General features: G+C 36.2%; 1 protein-coding gene across 1 annotated transcript in view; it reads left to right on the top strand.

Annotated features, from left to right (window-relative positions):
- The window catches only part of LOC148657321 (macrophage mannose receptor 1-like), a 44523-nt gene that overhangs the window by 1210 nt on the left and 25920 nt on the right, over nt 1-17393 (top strand). The window contains exons 2-10 of the mRNA XM_088643419.1: nt 439-840; nt 4381-4554; nt 9790-9945; nt 11610-11723; nt 12430-12573; nt 12958-13140; nt 13709-13866; nt 14773-14886; nt 16846-16961. Of these exons, the coding sequence (XP_088499545.1) occupies nt 439-840; nt 4381-4554; nt 9790-9945; nt 11610-11723; nt 12430-12573; nt 12958-13140; nt 13709-13866; nt 14773-14886; nt 16846-16961 (1561 nt within the window). The remainder of the gene's footprint in view (nt 1-438; nt 841-4380; nt 4555-9789; nt 9946-11609; nt 11724-12429; nt 12574-12957; nt 13141-13708; nt 13867-14772; nt 14887-16845; nt 16962-17393) is intronic.

The raw sequence follows: 17393 nt of genomic DNA, 5'->3' as shown, positions 1-17393 counted from the left end.
CACCATGCAGAAGCTACAGATGATACTGTACTGTATATAACACTATTTAAAAGCCTTACAAGTATACTTAATATGAGTTTTTAAAATCCAAGTATAAAAAGTAGGAATTTAAAAAATAAATTAAGAAATGTAAATCAAAACTGTAACTAAAAATATGTAGTTTCAGCACTAGTATTTTGGTAGTTTATTTATTTTCCTTTAGTGCGTTTCTGAGTGGACAAATGTTCTTTACAATAATTTGATAGTTCACTCCCCATAATTCGGTATGATATTGTTGAGATTTTATTTTCACTTATGATTTGTTTCATATTAATTTCTACGAATTTGTTAGCTAGAAAATTTCAAGGATTGGGCTGCTGATATGATTTATCTGGTGTATGTGAAGTGTCGCAGCTTTGCTATGCAAAAAAATATTTTTTTCCTTTTTCTGTGTTGCAGACATTGGTCTTTTCCTCATATACAACGAAGATCACAGTAAGTGTGTCACAGCTGTGGGCATCAACTCTGTACAGACGACCTCATGCAACCCTGGTGATAAGTCCCAACAGTTCCGCTGGGTCAGCGAGAACAGACTTCTGAGTGTATCCCAGAAATTGTGCCTTGGAGCTGTGAGCAAGAAGGACTGGGTTAAGGTGCTGCTGTTCCCATGTGATGAGAAGGCTGAGCTCCAGAAGTGGGAGTGCAAGAATGACACTTTATTTGCCTTAAAGGGAGCAGACTTGTACTTCAATTATGGAAACAAGAATGAAAAGAATATCATGTTATACAAGGGTAATGGACTCTGGAGTAAATGGAGAATCTATGGCACCAAAGATGATTTATGCTCTCGAGGATATGAAGGTACTGTCCTTTCCTTTCCTGCTTAACGTTCTGCTTCAGATCCTTTTCTGCAAATTTTAAAAGAACAGAAAGCCCCAAATACATAAACCATTACATTGGTAGAATGAGGCATAAATACATAGTAGAGACCTAATTCCAATGCATTCAACCAGTAATTACAGGCACTGGAATATCATGTTAGCTTTGGCCAAGTCAAACTAGCATGTAAACAATTCCTAGAAAGCAAAAGCAACATCACTGGTCTAAGCTTTTTTGCTGTAATGCTAGATCAAATCAAACTTGCTCTACAATGGAGGGTCAAAAAATATACACGTCATGGTATGGCAAAACCTGATGTTAGTAATAATAATATTTACTCCTTCTTCAAAATTCCTTCCTTACTTAGTTGGAACCTGTGAAAATATGTTTAATGCTTATCCTGATCTACTTATATCATTACACTCAAATGTTGCACACAACACATTGTTTAAAACTTATGCCTTAGTCATACCTACACAAAAGATTCTGAGCCGTAGAAATCTAAAGTACTCTCGTTAGGTTCCAGTGTCATAGACGAAAAAACAGGTAACTTTCATAATTGACTGAAACTCAGTAATCTTTCCTGAATTCATATGGTATACTTTCCATCCATTTACAATTATAAGAATGACTACATAAAAACCCTACTTTGGTAAATGTCATTTATGTCAAATAGCTTGCACTGTACATTCATGGTTAACATCTCTTTAAAGGCCTCTTATAATAACTAGACTATTAAAAACAATGTGTTACCTTGTATTTCATGTGATCTTGAAACTCGTTTCATGTGCCTTTTGGAACAGTTGAAAAGATAATTATGTCAACAGTTTACCTGCTTACCCGCTTGGCAGTCACCAAATGCTCTACTAATACAGTTATTAATTTATCTACAGCACCAGTTTGGAGAAACCAAGCTGTATTTAAATATTTAAAAACATGAGATTAGTATTGGAACCAATTGCCAGTTGCTGCCCTTGTAATGCCTCACCATACAGTATATTTGTGTTAGGCATTTAAAAAGAGGCTTTAGTTGAATATCATGATGAATTAAACTTCTGATCATCAAACACAGAAATAAAAGGCAAGAGATAATGCTTTAAACAGTGTAAACTCATGTTTGGGCTCATCACAGGTTTATTTCTTTCTGGAGATATGGATGAAGGGATGTAGTTTTGTATAATAATAATAATAATAATAATAATAATAATAATAATAATAATAATAATAATAATTGCTTACACTTATATAGCGCTTTTCTGGACACTCCACTCAAAGCGCTTTACAGGTAATGGGGACTCCCCTCCACCACCACCAATGTGCAGCATCCACCTGGATGATGCGATGGCAGCCATAGTGTGCCAGAACGCTCACCACACACCAGCTATCAGTGGGGAGGAGAGCAGAGCCAGGTCCTCAGTCTGTACCTGCTCTTTATACTCTTTAGCATTATTTTCTGTTACTATAAATTTATTTGACTGATGCTTTTATTCAAACCAACTTACATGTCTACACATTTATATAGCAAAGGCAATTTATTGAAGTGATATCGCTTACTGAGGTACCTTGCTCAGGCTAAGAGTGCCCCACTTAGGATTTTCTCAGAATCCTAGGATTTCTAGGAATGTCTGTGATACTGTAGCTATGTTTTAAACACTAGTGTTACATATTCTTGGACAGAAATTCATCACACCTAAAATAAAATGTAAAATTCTTCCTCGATTAGTACAGAGACATGAGCCAGATTATTTTAAATTTATATTCTTTGGAGTTCCTTTCTTTTCTCCAAAGTTTAACTTTCCATCATGTTGGGAAAGTTTATCTTAGTCTCTGTCCACAAAACTTCAAATGTCTGAGCAAATTTTGAAATATGATATAGATAATGTAGACTGGATATTCATGGCTGCCAATAGTGTGGTACAGTACATGCTCCTTAATAATGTAACCAAAGTTGGCTAAAGAATGAATGAATAATACATTTAAAGAAAATGCTTATGTGGACAAAAATGCTCCCATACTTATTGGACATTGTGTAACCATGCAGCATAGCAGCATGATGGAAAATCTTAAGGCTGGTCACGTCAATGCCCAGATTTGAATTAAATTGAACATAACTTTTACATACTGAAGAAAAAATAAAGTCAGAACACGTCAACAGCAGGCAGAAACTCAAAGTGATTTCACCAGAATCTTGGCAAATCATGTCAAATAATTGCACAAAGAGTTTTGGAAGCTCAGTGGGTCACAAACGTCGAGCATTTTATTGCCTCAAATGGATATTTAAACACTGACGTGCACAGACTGAAATGTCTTTAAAATAAGTATACCCCAATACTTATTACCACGTGAAATCACTGTGTCAAACACAAGATACTGTATGAATTTTTATGATTTGATCAAATATATGGTTTTGTCCTAATTATTTTAAATCTTGTAGCTGTTTTTACCATTCATATTAATCTCATGATCACAAATGCACAAAAAATAGTACACTAATTCAGTGCTTTAAAAAACAAAATAATGTAAACTTCAGTTGATAAAACATTCAATACCAATAATTTCCACAGATGTTTATTTGTGGGGACTCGAGAGTTGAGAAATTGTCCATTTCCCAATTCCAGCAAAGTAGGAGTTCAAGTAGAATATCCAGAAAGTAAATACTTTATTTACATTTACATGTAATCTCAGTCATTAGAAATGCCACTTATTGAAAATATTCAAAATATTCTATCCATCCAACCATTTCTAACTGTTTTGTCGGATAAAGAATCAGGAGGAGCTGTAGCCTGTCCCAACAAGCAACAGGCACAAGGCAAGGAACACCCTGGAAGGGATGCCAATCCACTGCAGGACACACACTGACACAAACACACAAATGCTCACACCAGGGCCAGTTTTTCAAGAAAACAATTAATGTACCACTATATCTTTTGTCTATGGGAGGACATTGGAGAACTCAGAAGAAACCTATGTGAACACAGGAAGAACATGCAAACACCATGCACATAGCACACCAGATATCAAACCCAGGGCCCCAGCACTGTGAGGCAGCAATGCTAACCACCCTGCTACCATGCTGCCCATTAAAAATATTCTAGAATCTAAACATTTTGTTTTCATTCATATTTATTCTAAATAGGATTTCAGCGGCTCAAACTGTAATTAAGTGAAACTACTGATGACATTTATTAGGATAATTCACCTGGCTGATGAGAATGACAACCCAACCATAAGAATGGGGTTTTCAAAACCCCCATTTTGATGAAAGAGGAGTCAGGGAGCTGCTGTAAGTGTGAAGATGGGTTTGTAAAAAATGAAATGCTCAAGTATGTAAACAAGAAATGTGATATTTGTATGTACTGTACCGCATTTAGTCAGACATGGATGAGATAAGGATTTTACCTGCTCCTAAACATTTGATATTCCATTTAATGGAACATACTGTACTGTAGTATTACGTTTTTTTTTCATAAAACAGCAAATGTGTTTGCTAACATGCAAAATGTCCCCCTTTGTTTTCCACAGATATCTTTACTCTTGGGGGCAATTCATTTGGATTACCCTGCCAGTTTCCATTCAAGTATGATGAGAAATGGTATGCTGAGTGCACTCTTGATGGCAGATCTGATGGTCAGTTATGGTGTGCAACAACCGCAGATTATAAAACAGATAGAAAATGGGGCCTGTGTCCAACAAAATGTGAGTAGTAAGCTTTTTTTTTTTACCGAAGCTTCTTTTTGTTACTGCACTGTTTTTCATATAAAGAAACCCTGCAAATGAATAATGTTATTCACTAGCATCAATATTAGTAATCATAAGCCCCTTTAAAAAAACAAGAACACAGTACTAATAGATTATGGAAATAGCTTTTATGACATAGAATGTATTTTTAATTATAACTGCCATAACCCGGATAATGCTAAATATTTCACTATGATAACCATTCCAGTAGAAACCTAAAAGATTGGTAACACAGTAACACAGTTGGTAACATTAGAGGAAAATATTAAAACAGTGAAGTATTTGAGATGATTCATTTGATTCTAGACAAGAGAAAAAAGTTTAACTGTAATTTTGGCAAGCTGATTGCCACCTGTATTTTGAACTCTTTTCAAATAAAATAATTATTTTTTAGTCAATTCTACAATAATGAAATCTTAAATATATTACTGGTAAATTGAAAACAAGTACTGTACAGTCCAATAAAAATAAACACACTGTTTTTAAAGTAAGAGAGTGATTATGAACTCGCCAGGTCCATTCTATTAGTAAAGGAGGTCTTGTTGAACACACAATAAGCTTTATTGCTCAGATGTTGTCAGTTCCAGTAAGTACACAATTTCTGTTCTGCTGGGGCTAGATAAGGTAGCATCTGCTTGCTGTGTAGGAGTGATTAGTTGTCTGCCTGGAAGCCAGAAAGCATTCACCATTATGAAGAGAGAGATTCCATCACTCCTCCATGCTCCTGGAACATACAACTACACTAGTATGATTTCATCTCATTACTAACCACCTACTCCTGGTACTTCTGGTCATGGTAGTAACAGGCTGAGCAGGGCACCAGTCCTCCCATTCCTTAGCAATAGTCCCTGCTTCTCCTAGGGCGTACCCTGGCTCCCCCAAACCAGTTTAGAGATAATCCCCCAGGTCCTGCTTCACTACCACAATTCAATTCGGTGTCTGCATTACTGCAGCTGCTGCACCAATCTGCTGGTCAGTCTTATGATCACCTCTACCCTCACTCATGAACAAGACCTTGAGGTACTTAAACTCCTACAACTGGGGCAGCTGTTCCTCCCTCACCTGGAGAGCACAATCCACACTTTTTGGGAGAAAACCCTCAGATTTGGAATTACTGATCTTCATTCCGACTGCATCAAACTTGGCTCTGAACCTCTTCAGTGTGTTTGCCAAAGATTATAGTCAGATGAGACAAAAAAGACAACATTTTATTAATGGTGCAAGTTTCATAGGTTAGTCTCAAAGGGGTTGCAAACTTCTGTGATGTGAGGAGAAAGAAGTGGTCTACTGTTCAATGACTTAGATGGAATCTACATTTTCCTTCTCTATCAAATGATTGAATATCAGCCGAAGTTTCCTTTCCAGCACCCTGGCATAGGCTTTCCTAGGGAGGCTAGGGAGTGTGATCCTTCTGTACTTAGAACACACTTTCAGATCCCTATTTGTAAAATGGAGACCATCAGGCAAGTCTACCAATAAGAGAGTCACTGTCCCCACCTTTTTGTTAAAGAGGTATATTAATCACAGCATCTAAGCACCTTTAGCCAGCATTTGTGGTGTATCTCATCTATACCTTCAGCCTTACTACTATGGATCTGTTTAATCACTGCAGTGATCTGAGACACAGGTGTGGGCCTAGTCCCTCCAGAGGCTTCCACCTGGCACCTGAAAGGAGGGCATATCCACCAGATTCAGGAGTTCCTCAAAGTGCTCCTTCCACCTCTCAATGATATCCTCATTGCTGAAACAGCTTGGGCAATGTCCCGCCTTCCCCTCCTGTTGTCAGATGGTTTGTTGGAACAGCTTTGAGCCCCTGTGGCAGTCATTCTCCATAGCTCCTCCACACTCTTTCCATTTCCATGCTTTCACCTCAGTGAATACTGCAACTGCAACCCTCTTGGTCTGCAGGGACTGTACCTCTAGCAAAATGTGAAACCAACCTGCAAGCAATGCATGGACATCCTTCTTCTTTGACTTGAAGTCTTCCGTTACTGCTGGTATTCACCAGCAGGTCCTAGTGTTCGTGACATAATAGGCATTGACTACCTTTTTTCCACAACTCCTTACAACCCGCTTAAAAACTTTAGTCTTGAACAAGATTAATTCTCACTCAATGTCCCCAACCTCCCCGAAGATACAAGCTCTTTAGAAGTGGGAATTGAACTCCCACAATGAGTCATCCACCAGGAGTTCCCAGGGAACCCTGGCTACCTGTTTGAACCTCCTGGGTCACCAAACACCTTGACAACCTTCTCTGTATGATCCAGCTCAGTTCAGTTGACAGCTTTGCCTCTCCCTCTACCTGAATGTGAGAATATACATCCTTAAAAGTGATGATATGATCACAAAGTTAATAACAACTGGCCTAAGGAGCTCTTGTACCAAATTCACTTATGAGTAACCTTGTGTTGGAACATGGTGTGCATTCTGAGCAGTCCATGCCTAATACAGAAGTCCAATAACAACTCACTCCTCAGGTTCAGATCAGGAAAGGCTGTAACCTGATAACAGAACTACTGCAACCATTTTACTAGTCTTGTCCAAATGTATTACAGTATGTGACCTATTGAATCAGTCACTGTTTACACTGCCAGTGATTTTAAATAACTCCATTTAGTTAAAAGTTAATAAAGTTAAACACCAAATCTGTCAGAAAATCTTGTCAGAGTTTAAAGATAGTAAAGCTACTAGGATGCTACTTGTATGCAATACACATTTCTTATAACTGATGGCTTAATGAATTTGTTATTTAACTTAACGTAATTTTAAGGAAAAACAATATAATGAATCTTGTTTAAGGAATCTTATACTATGATTTGATTTCCTATAATAGGTATAGGTAATTTAGACACATTGTCCTTATACTTTCTATAGCACACTAAAAATACAGTAGATTTTTGCTAAACTGTCAGTACTGACACTTTCACAGAGATTACAATTTACTAGTTTGAAAATTCACATTCCTAATACAGTTCTGAAAAACTGTTTAAGTACTATAATATTGACAGTGTAGTGGAATCATTTTATTTTCCTGTTTTCTGTAACTTACTAAGAGGTTATTATGTAAGGTCTGCACAGACATCTGGTTCCTGACTTCCCAACTTTAACATATCTCACTTCCTTTGCTCTTATCACTTGATTATTCCCTTTTCCTCTCATCATGACTCTAGTGGTCAAATACAACTGAAGATAGGAAGGAGGACATCACTTTAAACGTGATATAGTGAAAAACCAACAAAGAAATGTCAAATATGTACCCTCAGAGAAAGTCTTGTACTTTGCAAAATGATACATTGACCTGGGCAGCACTTAAATTTATGGCTTTTTAGCAGCAAGACAATCCCTTTCGGTATTTCCTTTTCAGCAGCCTGGAGCAAAAGAGAAAAACATATTGCAAGTCTTGCCTGAATAGTGCTGAATTTGCCTATATCTTCATTTGTTGTATGACATTGTGACACCTGCTGACACAGACTACCATAATACCAACACTGCCAGCACATCATTTCAGGTTTCTCTGTTTCAAGTGGTTCATCCTTAGTTTTTCAGACCCCTTCTAGGATCCTGTCCTCTTTCTTCTAGGTTTCTCTCCATTTGTCTCTACTGGATTGACAATGCACTGGAGTATCCAACTTAATTAATTCATACCGCTCAATTGTAATCTTCCCTTCATTCATCATTATTCACAACAAGACACTGGGTTATTTAATTTAGACTAACTTTATGTCACCCAATCTTCAGTGAAATAATCACTTCAACTCAACGTTCCATATTCTTCAAGTACCAAATCTTGATTAATAACCAATAACTCGGCCCATTACTTACTTTCCCTGATGGTCCTGTTTGACCAGGGGCACATTGAGACAACCTGCACTTGCATCCCTGAGGAAGCAACATGCAGTTTATTGTTTTTCTCTCATCTCACACTCTGAGACACCCTGTCTATCTGCTGATGGTAATGCACAGGCAGTACACATCACTAGACTACTCTCTCAGCTGTGGGGAGAAGATACACTGCTACCTTGCCAAGTAATGCCCCACTCCTACAGGTGCTAACAATCGTAGTCAGCCTTGGGACTGCAGGCCAACCCTGTTCCCAGACAGTGTCCTTCATCTTCTTTGAGCCTGGGAAATGAACTACCATGGAGCCTCAATACAGCATAAGCTGAATTTTCTCAAGCCTCCCTAGCTTGTTGAGTCCCACAGGACTTTAAACCAGCCCAGTCTGCTACTTACAAGAGGTCTCTCTTCTCCACCCTTCAGGCTGAAGGTTAGAAATAGACTAAAACTCTACTGCTCTTATAACCCTCTTAGTCCAGGGGAGTGGCTAATTCAATGCAGAGCCTATCCTGACAGCTCCTATCCCTCACATGGAATTCACTCCCCTTAAGTGCTAAGCACTCATTCAAACCAGCTGTCACTCACCACTTTGCCAAGCCACCACTCACCAATATAAATAATACAAATAATCAAAGAAGCTTCCTTTCTGATAGGAAGGATTATTTTGCAGTATGAACCTATTACTCAGCAAGGGAAAATTGTTTCACGTGAATCAATTTTATTATTGCTAATTTCTCCAAAGCACTAATTTTGAATTTCATTGAGCTAATTGCCCATGTACAGTAGATAGTATAATAGAGGTCACATTCTACATGTTATGTTTTCTAGAGGATTACCAAAAGTACAGTATTTAATGGACTTTTTAACTCTACATTTTGTGTTGACACAAAAAAAAACTTTCATATACAGGATGTACCCTAGACATGATAAGACGTGAAGCAGAAAAAGCCCCCTATTCATTGTACAGAAGCATCTCACACTGGCAGTGCTACACAGTCCCATGTCTGTAGAAAGGGCTTTGTTATGGCCAGCTGTACACCCCATGGCTGAACAGATTGTTTATAAATACTCTTCTTCGATAACCCCAACAAAGTTATATAGACCTTGTGTTTGAGCTTTGCCTTTTGCCAAAGGTTAATCAGGCTAATGAGATTAATGAACGTGGTAGCAAGCTACCTTACTTTATTTTTGAAGAAAATTCCATTTTTAAGGAACTGGAATTTTTTTTTTCACATTCAACTCAATCAGTATGAAGAATAGAAATGAGCAGTGATGGCTGATTTGAAATTTAAAGTTGTCACTGATATGGCCAGCTGTTTTTCATCTTACCATGTGCATGTGTGTTTGTTCAAACAGCAACTTCTGGATGGGATACCCACCCTGTAACAGGTGTCCTGTACCAGAGAAACACCCAAGCTGTTCTGACCTGGCACCAAGCGAGAAGAAGCTGTCAGCAGCAGGGTGCAGACTTACTGAGCATTGTGGAATTACACGAACAAACATATCTCTCAGGTAGAAATACTCAAAAATAGATGGGGCCGCACCTGGAAAGGTGTGAGTACAAATGCCACATTTCGAAGGTGTGGTGAGCAGTATCATTACTGGGAAACTTTTATAAAAGACGGAGAAGAGACAGTAGAAAAATCCCTGCAGAAAAACACCTCTGTAGTGCAAAAAATCCTTTGTTTGTTCACAAAATCTCAATTTTTTATTAACCATTTCAGGTTTCCCTCATAATGCACTTACTTACATTTAGTTTTAGAAAGAAAAGAAAGAAAAAATAATTTAACCATAATGGTCTGGTACAGTACAACAATAATTAGCAAATCAACATGCCACCCAATATTAATTGCAACCTTTCATAACAGAAACAATAATCTTAATAATCCATAAATCTTTTATAATTGTTTCCCAAGATGACATGCGAACTACTATGAAATATTTTATGATAAACACAACCTTTAATGTTTCATGTTCTATCCTTATTTTTCTCTACAGTACATTAGTATTTTGATTCTGAAGTCAATGGAAAAAAAACAGATTACGTTACAATACAGTAAATGAAGTTATTTCCTTATTGAAAGTGGTTTCAAGAAACTTTAAGTACCATACTATTAGGAACAGGATAAAAAATACATCAGTGGATTTAAGATACTCTGTTTTTGTATAATTTTTTGAAACCTAAATTTGTTTTCATATGTATACTGTACGTAGGAAAGTACTGTCTCTTAGGGGCATAATGGCTTACAGAAGGAGCCAGTGTAGGCAGAGTACCAGAGCCAGTAAAATAATTTGCAGCACACTGTACATGCATTTTTTTTCAGTTTTCTAAATTATTTTGGTCAGATTTCCCAACCAAAAATAAACACAATATTTAAAGCTGTTTGGTTTAGTTTAAGAGCTCAACTATTAGTATCAGATGAAGTGTAGATGCAATAGTTAAAACACAAATGTCTTGTTAATGTACTTTTATGACCTTCAATGCTTTGCGTAAAATCTAGTTTTAAACAAGAAGTTTTAAGTTCATTCATTTTTTACACTTATGGTACATTGTAAATGCACTCAAATTGCCATATTTAAAACATCAAACTTGTTTTTCCTAAAGGGTGTAGAAATAATTTTATTTAAACCAACTTTAATTTGTTTATATATATACAGAAAATGAAAGCATTTGATTTTTTAATCACATACCTTTTCATTCCTTCAAGGTAGTTGTACTTGTCAGAATACAATCACTACATTTAAACAATAAATATAATAAATAACAGTTACTGGATGACATTTAATCAATGGGCTTCCCACATCTCCAATCAGATTGATAGCACAATTAACAGATGCATAAATGGTCTTAAAAAGTAAACTTGGAAATGTCAGTGTGTGGTAATGAAAAAAAAAAACATATCAAAAAGGAAACAACCTAATAATAATGTTTACAAGTTTCAAATAGAAAAATATTCTGTATGCAGCAGAAGCATTAGAATTTAAATTGGTTACCTAAAAGATGATCGAGCGGGTACAAAATATTGTCATAATTGCAAGCAAATCGTCTTTAAAAATTATAATTGCATTTTCCACATCATAAAAATACTGTAGGAATGGTGTTTGCATATATTGACCATGCTACTCAGGAGGTATGCTTGTAGAGTACCAATGGTTTACTTTTTTAAAAAAAATAGGATTGACAGAAAATCTGGGATCGCCACTGTGGATTGGATTGAATAGTCTGGAGTTTGAGACTGGTTGGCAATGGATTGATGGAAGTCCATTTAGATATCTAAACTGGGCACCAGGTGAGTGCTAATTTTCATTTAAAGTTAACATCAAAGACACTGTAGCATGCATCTCTGTGGGGAACAGATGTGTACTACATGCTTTCTAATGTGAGGTGATGTTTATAACTTTCCTCCACCTTTCTGATTGACTGCCATTGTGATTCAGTTTGTTTTTTTTATTATATCTTCAAAAGCTTGAGTGAATTTAAAAGATTAAATTGAAGGTGAGGTGAACCACTATGAAGCAGCAATATTCATTTCTGGGTATTTCAAAAGAATTTAACTTTCTTGAATTGAAAGTGAAAAGGTGATGAGAAACATAATGTTGTCTACTTATCCAATTTAAAAACATAACCCTCTTGAAACAGGAACTAGATTTAGAGATTAACTAAGATTCTTTGATTTTTCCATCACTGACTGCAAAGGAAGTACTCAAAGCAAGGTCAAAGTCTGTGTACCCTGTCTGTGCAGTCTGTTTCACAGATCTGAAATTAGTTGTAATACTCTGTAGCACTGTTCACTTGATAGCTGTTAGACCCTTTTCCATGGGTGTAATTATAGTACCTTTCTAGTTCATTTAACTAAAAACAGCAGGACACATTCATATTTGAATGAGAAATCTGATTTTAGGCATTGGTAAATTATGTTAGACTTAATGTAAGAGCCTATAGGCTCATTTTTTAATGATTTTTTTTCTTTTTGGCATCTCTCTTTCACATTACAGGGCACCCATCTTCACAGCCAGGACTGAACTGTGCTGTTTTAAATCCAGGCAAAGCAGCCAAATGGGAAGACTCAGTATGTTCGAAGAAACTTGGATATATCTGCAGAAAAGGAAATACTACCAATGTAAACCCCGTGATTCCAGGTTAACGCTGATTGCTTAAGTCTGCTTTTAATGTAGGCTTCACAATGGCTGAAACATGCCGTACAACATATTGACGTTGTATCTTATAATTTCTTAACCTACATTTTTGGATTGATCATAGCACTAGTTAAAATCCATAACTTGTATAAAGAACTCATCAATGAAGCCAGTTCATGTAGCTAACTGTATTGTAAGGCAGTCTTCTTTTTATACATTAGGAACTTTCTGTACTGTGCTTCAATAGCTGAAGAAATTATAATCTACTGTTCTGGACGTTGCTTTGACCTTCAGCCCTATACAATACCTTTAACCGGATTTTTGCAATATGTGTAACTTATGCAGTAGATCACTGCTTTATTTTATGTTTGATTTCTTCTTCTGCAGCGAGTACCCAGCCCAGTTACTGTCCAAATCACTGGGTGCCCTATGCTGGCCATTGCTATTACTTAGAACGAACTAAAAAAATATGGAAAGAAGCTCTGGCTGCATGTCACAAGGAAGGTGGTGATCTTGCCAGTATCCATAACATTGAGGAACACAGCTTTGTCATTTCACAGCTCGGCTACTGTGAGTAGAATGTGTATCTACTGAAACTCCCCTCTACATCCTTTAGACTTGGTGTGATTTCCCTTACATTTGTGATCTGCATTCCTATATTACTTGATATCAATGATTCTTTATATTGTGCACTGCTCATGCAGGTTAAAATGCTACAAGTGCGTAGTCAAGATAATGTGCAGACGCGTCCTGCCAACTTGGGTGTGAAGAGCTCCTTATCATTTCCATTCTAATGGAACACTAACAGTGCTGGTGGTGAACTGTTTAGGTAGTAATCATCATGGAAGCTGCATTGATCATGTATTGAGATTCTTTTATACATTTTTCAACTGCTGCATTTGCTTTTTCACAAAAATGTACAATCCACTTCTGCATGTAATTTACCATTTGACTCGTGTCATAGATATGGAAGAATTACACTTTTTTATCCCTGCATGCAGTGGATTTAGTTTTCTGAACGTTGTCATTTTAGCTTAAAGCTCTGTGTTGTTTTCCAAACAACAGCAAACAATTTCCCTGCAATCCTTTGAATTGAAAATTAGCTTGGCTTTTAACAAAATATCTTATTGTTCTTCAGTGCCAACAGATGAGCTCTGGATAGGCCTGAATGACCAGAAAATGTCAATGTTGTTTGAATGGACTGACAGGACCCATGTGACATTCACAAAATGGTTGACAGGGGAACCAAGCCATGCCACCAATATGCAGGAGGACTGTGTCCTTATGAAAGGAAAGGTAACACTTTTGTTTAAAGATAGTGCGGGTTTCCATACCCTGGGAAACATGTACTGTATCCGACTACTGCTCTTCCTTTTTATCTTTTAGCCTTTCATACTTTCATATTTTTAGCTTCCATCTTTCCATATTCTTTTCTATCTTTCTTCTGATTGCCCTACACATTGCTGTTGAATCTCATTTATAAATATTTATCTGACCTGTGTGTCCATATCACTGCATCCTTATGTGCGTGATGACATCTGTGAGCGTTGTTAGATGTTTCCTTTTTTGTATAATCATACATAAATCTTCTTCAGTTACCATCAAATTGAATCAAAGTCAAGTCTTTGGGACAAAATGCTATTCTGTTTTGTTGTTTTTGTATTATGCTCTTCATGCCCTTTTGACCTACACAATAAGTTGAACTATTCAAACAACTGCATTGTGAGAAAAATGAATAATGGATTAGTTAATTTGTTACACAAACATATTTGACCACATGGACAGTTCACCCTGACAGTTTACATCTGCCAAGGCAGTGGTTCTTTGGTGTTATTGTAGATGTCCATTTGTTCCTGTTTGTGTGAGTAGCACATTTTATGATGCAGTTTTTTAAGAAGTCCATTAACTTCATGATAACCCTGTACTACAGGACAGTAGAGTTGAGTAGTCATTAGAATAAACCGAAAGAGTCATGGGTTCAAATAATGAACGCGGCTGCTGTACCCTTCAGCATGGTACTTCAAACATATTGCTCTCATACAGTACATGCCCTGCTGTATAAATGGACACTTCTGGTCATTGTTGTTAATGCAAGTTTATTTTCCTTTGACTAATATGCTTAAAAACAGGATTAAAATGAAATTAAAATTTTGAATGGGGTGCCAGTGGTGAAAGCAGCCTCTTTTGAATGTTTCCCATCAGGAAGGGAAGTGGGCAGATCATGTCTGTGAAAAGGCCTATGGATACATTTGCAAGAAAAAGGCCTCATCCATCCCACAGGGTTCACCTGCGGTCGTGAGTGAAGGTTGCAAAGCGGTATGTTTTACAGTTTTCTTATGATCAGCATCCAAATGACAAGGACAGATTGATATAGTGACTGTTCATTTGAAAGAAATAAAAAGATACTGGCAATGTGACATATTATTTACACATTATAAATTGGAATGTGAAAAAATACCAGCAACATAAAGTAATAATGTTGGTGGCAACAGTGCAATATTATAGCTGTTAAAGGGCATATAATGTGCATAACATTTTTCTATTTAATTTATTTGAGTCAGTTATATGGTCTTGGTGACTCCAGAATTCTGACTGCCAGCATATACAGTATGCCATATACACAGCAACTTGTATTTATTATCCCAAACAAAAATAGTTAAGACTAATTTCTTGATTAGTCTTTAATTTTTTAAAATGAAAAATTAGTCAATTTCTTTAATTTCTTTCATAGCGATCCTTTCATGGCAAAAACTACTGTAGGTGGACTGTATTCAAGTCACAGTCCAGTTCAAGCTACAGTAACAACAGTAGATGTAAGATCTGTTTCTTTGGCATTATGGCCATGACAGAAAATAGTGGAATTACTGTATTACATTCCTGTCCCTCCAGGGCAAAGAAAATATTATAAAATGGCAACAGCTGTAATGTTGCTACTATTCACTTCCATGTCAACAACAATCAAGCTTACTGTTGCACCAAAATTTAAATACAATAGCTTAATTCTAAATTGTTAATTGTACAGTATCAAGATGTATTTGTAAAATGTGTTGATCATATTTATTATGCTATTACTTTATATTTATGACTATTTATTAATCTTGCTGAACTTAAGTATAACACAACAGTATGTTGAAAAACAACCCTGTCAACTTCAGTTCGGAAACAGTTAATGTTCATCAAAATGAAAGCTATATTTAAAAATGCTCAGCATTTGAACACTGTTATTCTGTGAAGGTTTGAAATATTCTGAAATAAAATATTCCTGTGCGTTTTCACATAATGTTTGGAAGTTAATTTAAAAAAAAACTCAGCTTCAAATCCATTTTACCTCTCATAGTACAGAATATTTAGAAAGATAGTCTACAGTCTACAGAATATACTGTACAGTCTATCCATGTGGAGTATCCATTCTCATTTGGCTTCTGCATAAACCAATAAATATTTTTCTTAAAGTTTTTCTTAAAGTGTCTTAAAGTTTTATAGACTGATTTCTTTAGAAGTTGTTTTTCAAAATTATTTTAATAGTTTATCTATAAGCATTTTTCATTGAGTAACAATATAATTGAGTAACAATAAAAAATATTACATACAGTATGAGACAAGGTCATTTCGCCCATTTGACATTTAGTGTCAGAATCAGAAGACCTCATCCAGGTGTTTCCTGAAAGAAGCCAGGTTGCCTACAGCAACCTAATGGGTATCTTGTGCCTTACTCCCACACTACTCTTTGCATAAAGATGTGACTGAATTATTAAAATTACTATACAGCTTTAATTCCTTCAGTCCGGAGCACATACATTAAGTGTTCCAGGAAACAACATCTCATGACTTCAGAAAATAAATTTAAGAATGAAATATCACTTATTAAAATAATATGCTTTTACAGTATACTGTATATGAGTCTGGTATGTAAATGTATCAGAGATAGATACAGAGAATTATCATAGTTCAGAAGGCCAGGGAATAGTTTTAGGATTTTTAATTATTAGTACTTGAAAAAGATATTGAAATTAAGCATTAAACACAATCACAAACATATGACTATTTTAAAGGAAATATGACTTGACAGTATTTTTTCAGAAGATATACTTTATTAATATTTTTTAGTTTCAGAAATCATCTGATCATTTAAACAAATTTGAATTTTAGTGCTGACGAGGTTATTTTGTAATGAATAAATAACTGTTTGCCAAAATATTCATGTTCTGCAATCCAATTCAGTCTTCCATTTTCATTTAATACGTTACCAATGATGTAATTAATTTTGTCTTCTAGGGATGGATCAGATATGGGTTATCCTGCTACTACGTTGGATCAGAGACTCAGACATTTGAAAGTGCAACTCAGAAGTGTAGGAGCTTTGAAGCCCATTTGGTTGATATTGCTGACAGGTAAGACTACAGTGCTACATTACTACAGTACCACAGTACAGTGCTATAGTGACTACATTACTGTTGAGCTAGGCTTTTTATCTTTAAATTTTCCTAATTTGCTTTGTGTGTATTTCTGAGAACATTCCTATGATTACACAGTGCAAAACTATTTTTGAAAATGCTACAACTCACAGAATAAAATAATTATTCAGTGAATGCCTTTGTATTTGGGGGTTGGGTAGTACAAGACTGACTGCAATCATGATTCTCCAAGTAGATGTATCATGACTTGTGAGCAAACAGTGGGCTAGACTGCTGAGGGCTTGAACTGTTGGGTGCACAACTCCTCCAGTTGGTTCTAGCTCCTCAGTCACTGATTGGAATGAGTTCTGACTCGTTACTCATATTGCAGAGGAAAAATGTACACAGTCTTCTTCCCCTTTCTGGTTT

The sequence above is a fragment of the Lepisosteus platostomus genome, chromosome 8 (genome assembly GCF_059453375.1).
Source record: "Lepisosteus platostomus isolate fLepPlt1 chromosome 8, fLepPlt1.hap1, whole genome shotgun sequence".
NCBI lineage: Eukaryota > Metazoa > Chordata > Actinopteri > Semionotiformes > Lepisosteidae > Lepisosteus > Lepisosteus platostomus.
The sequence above is the reverse complement of the archived record's forward strand: the minus strand, read 5'-3'. Positions and strand labels throughout refer to the sequence as shown.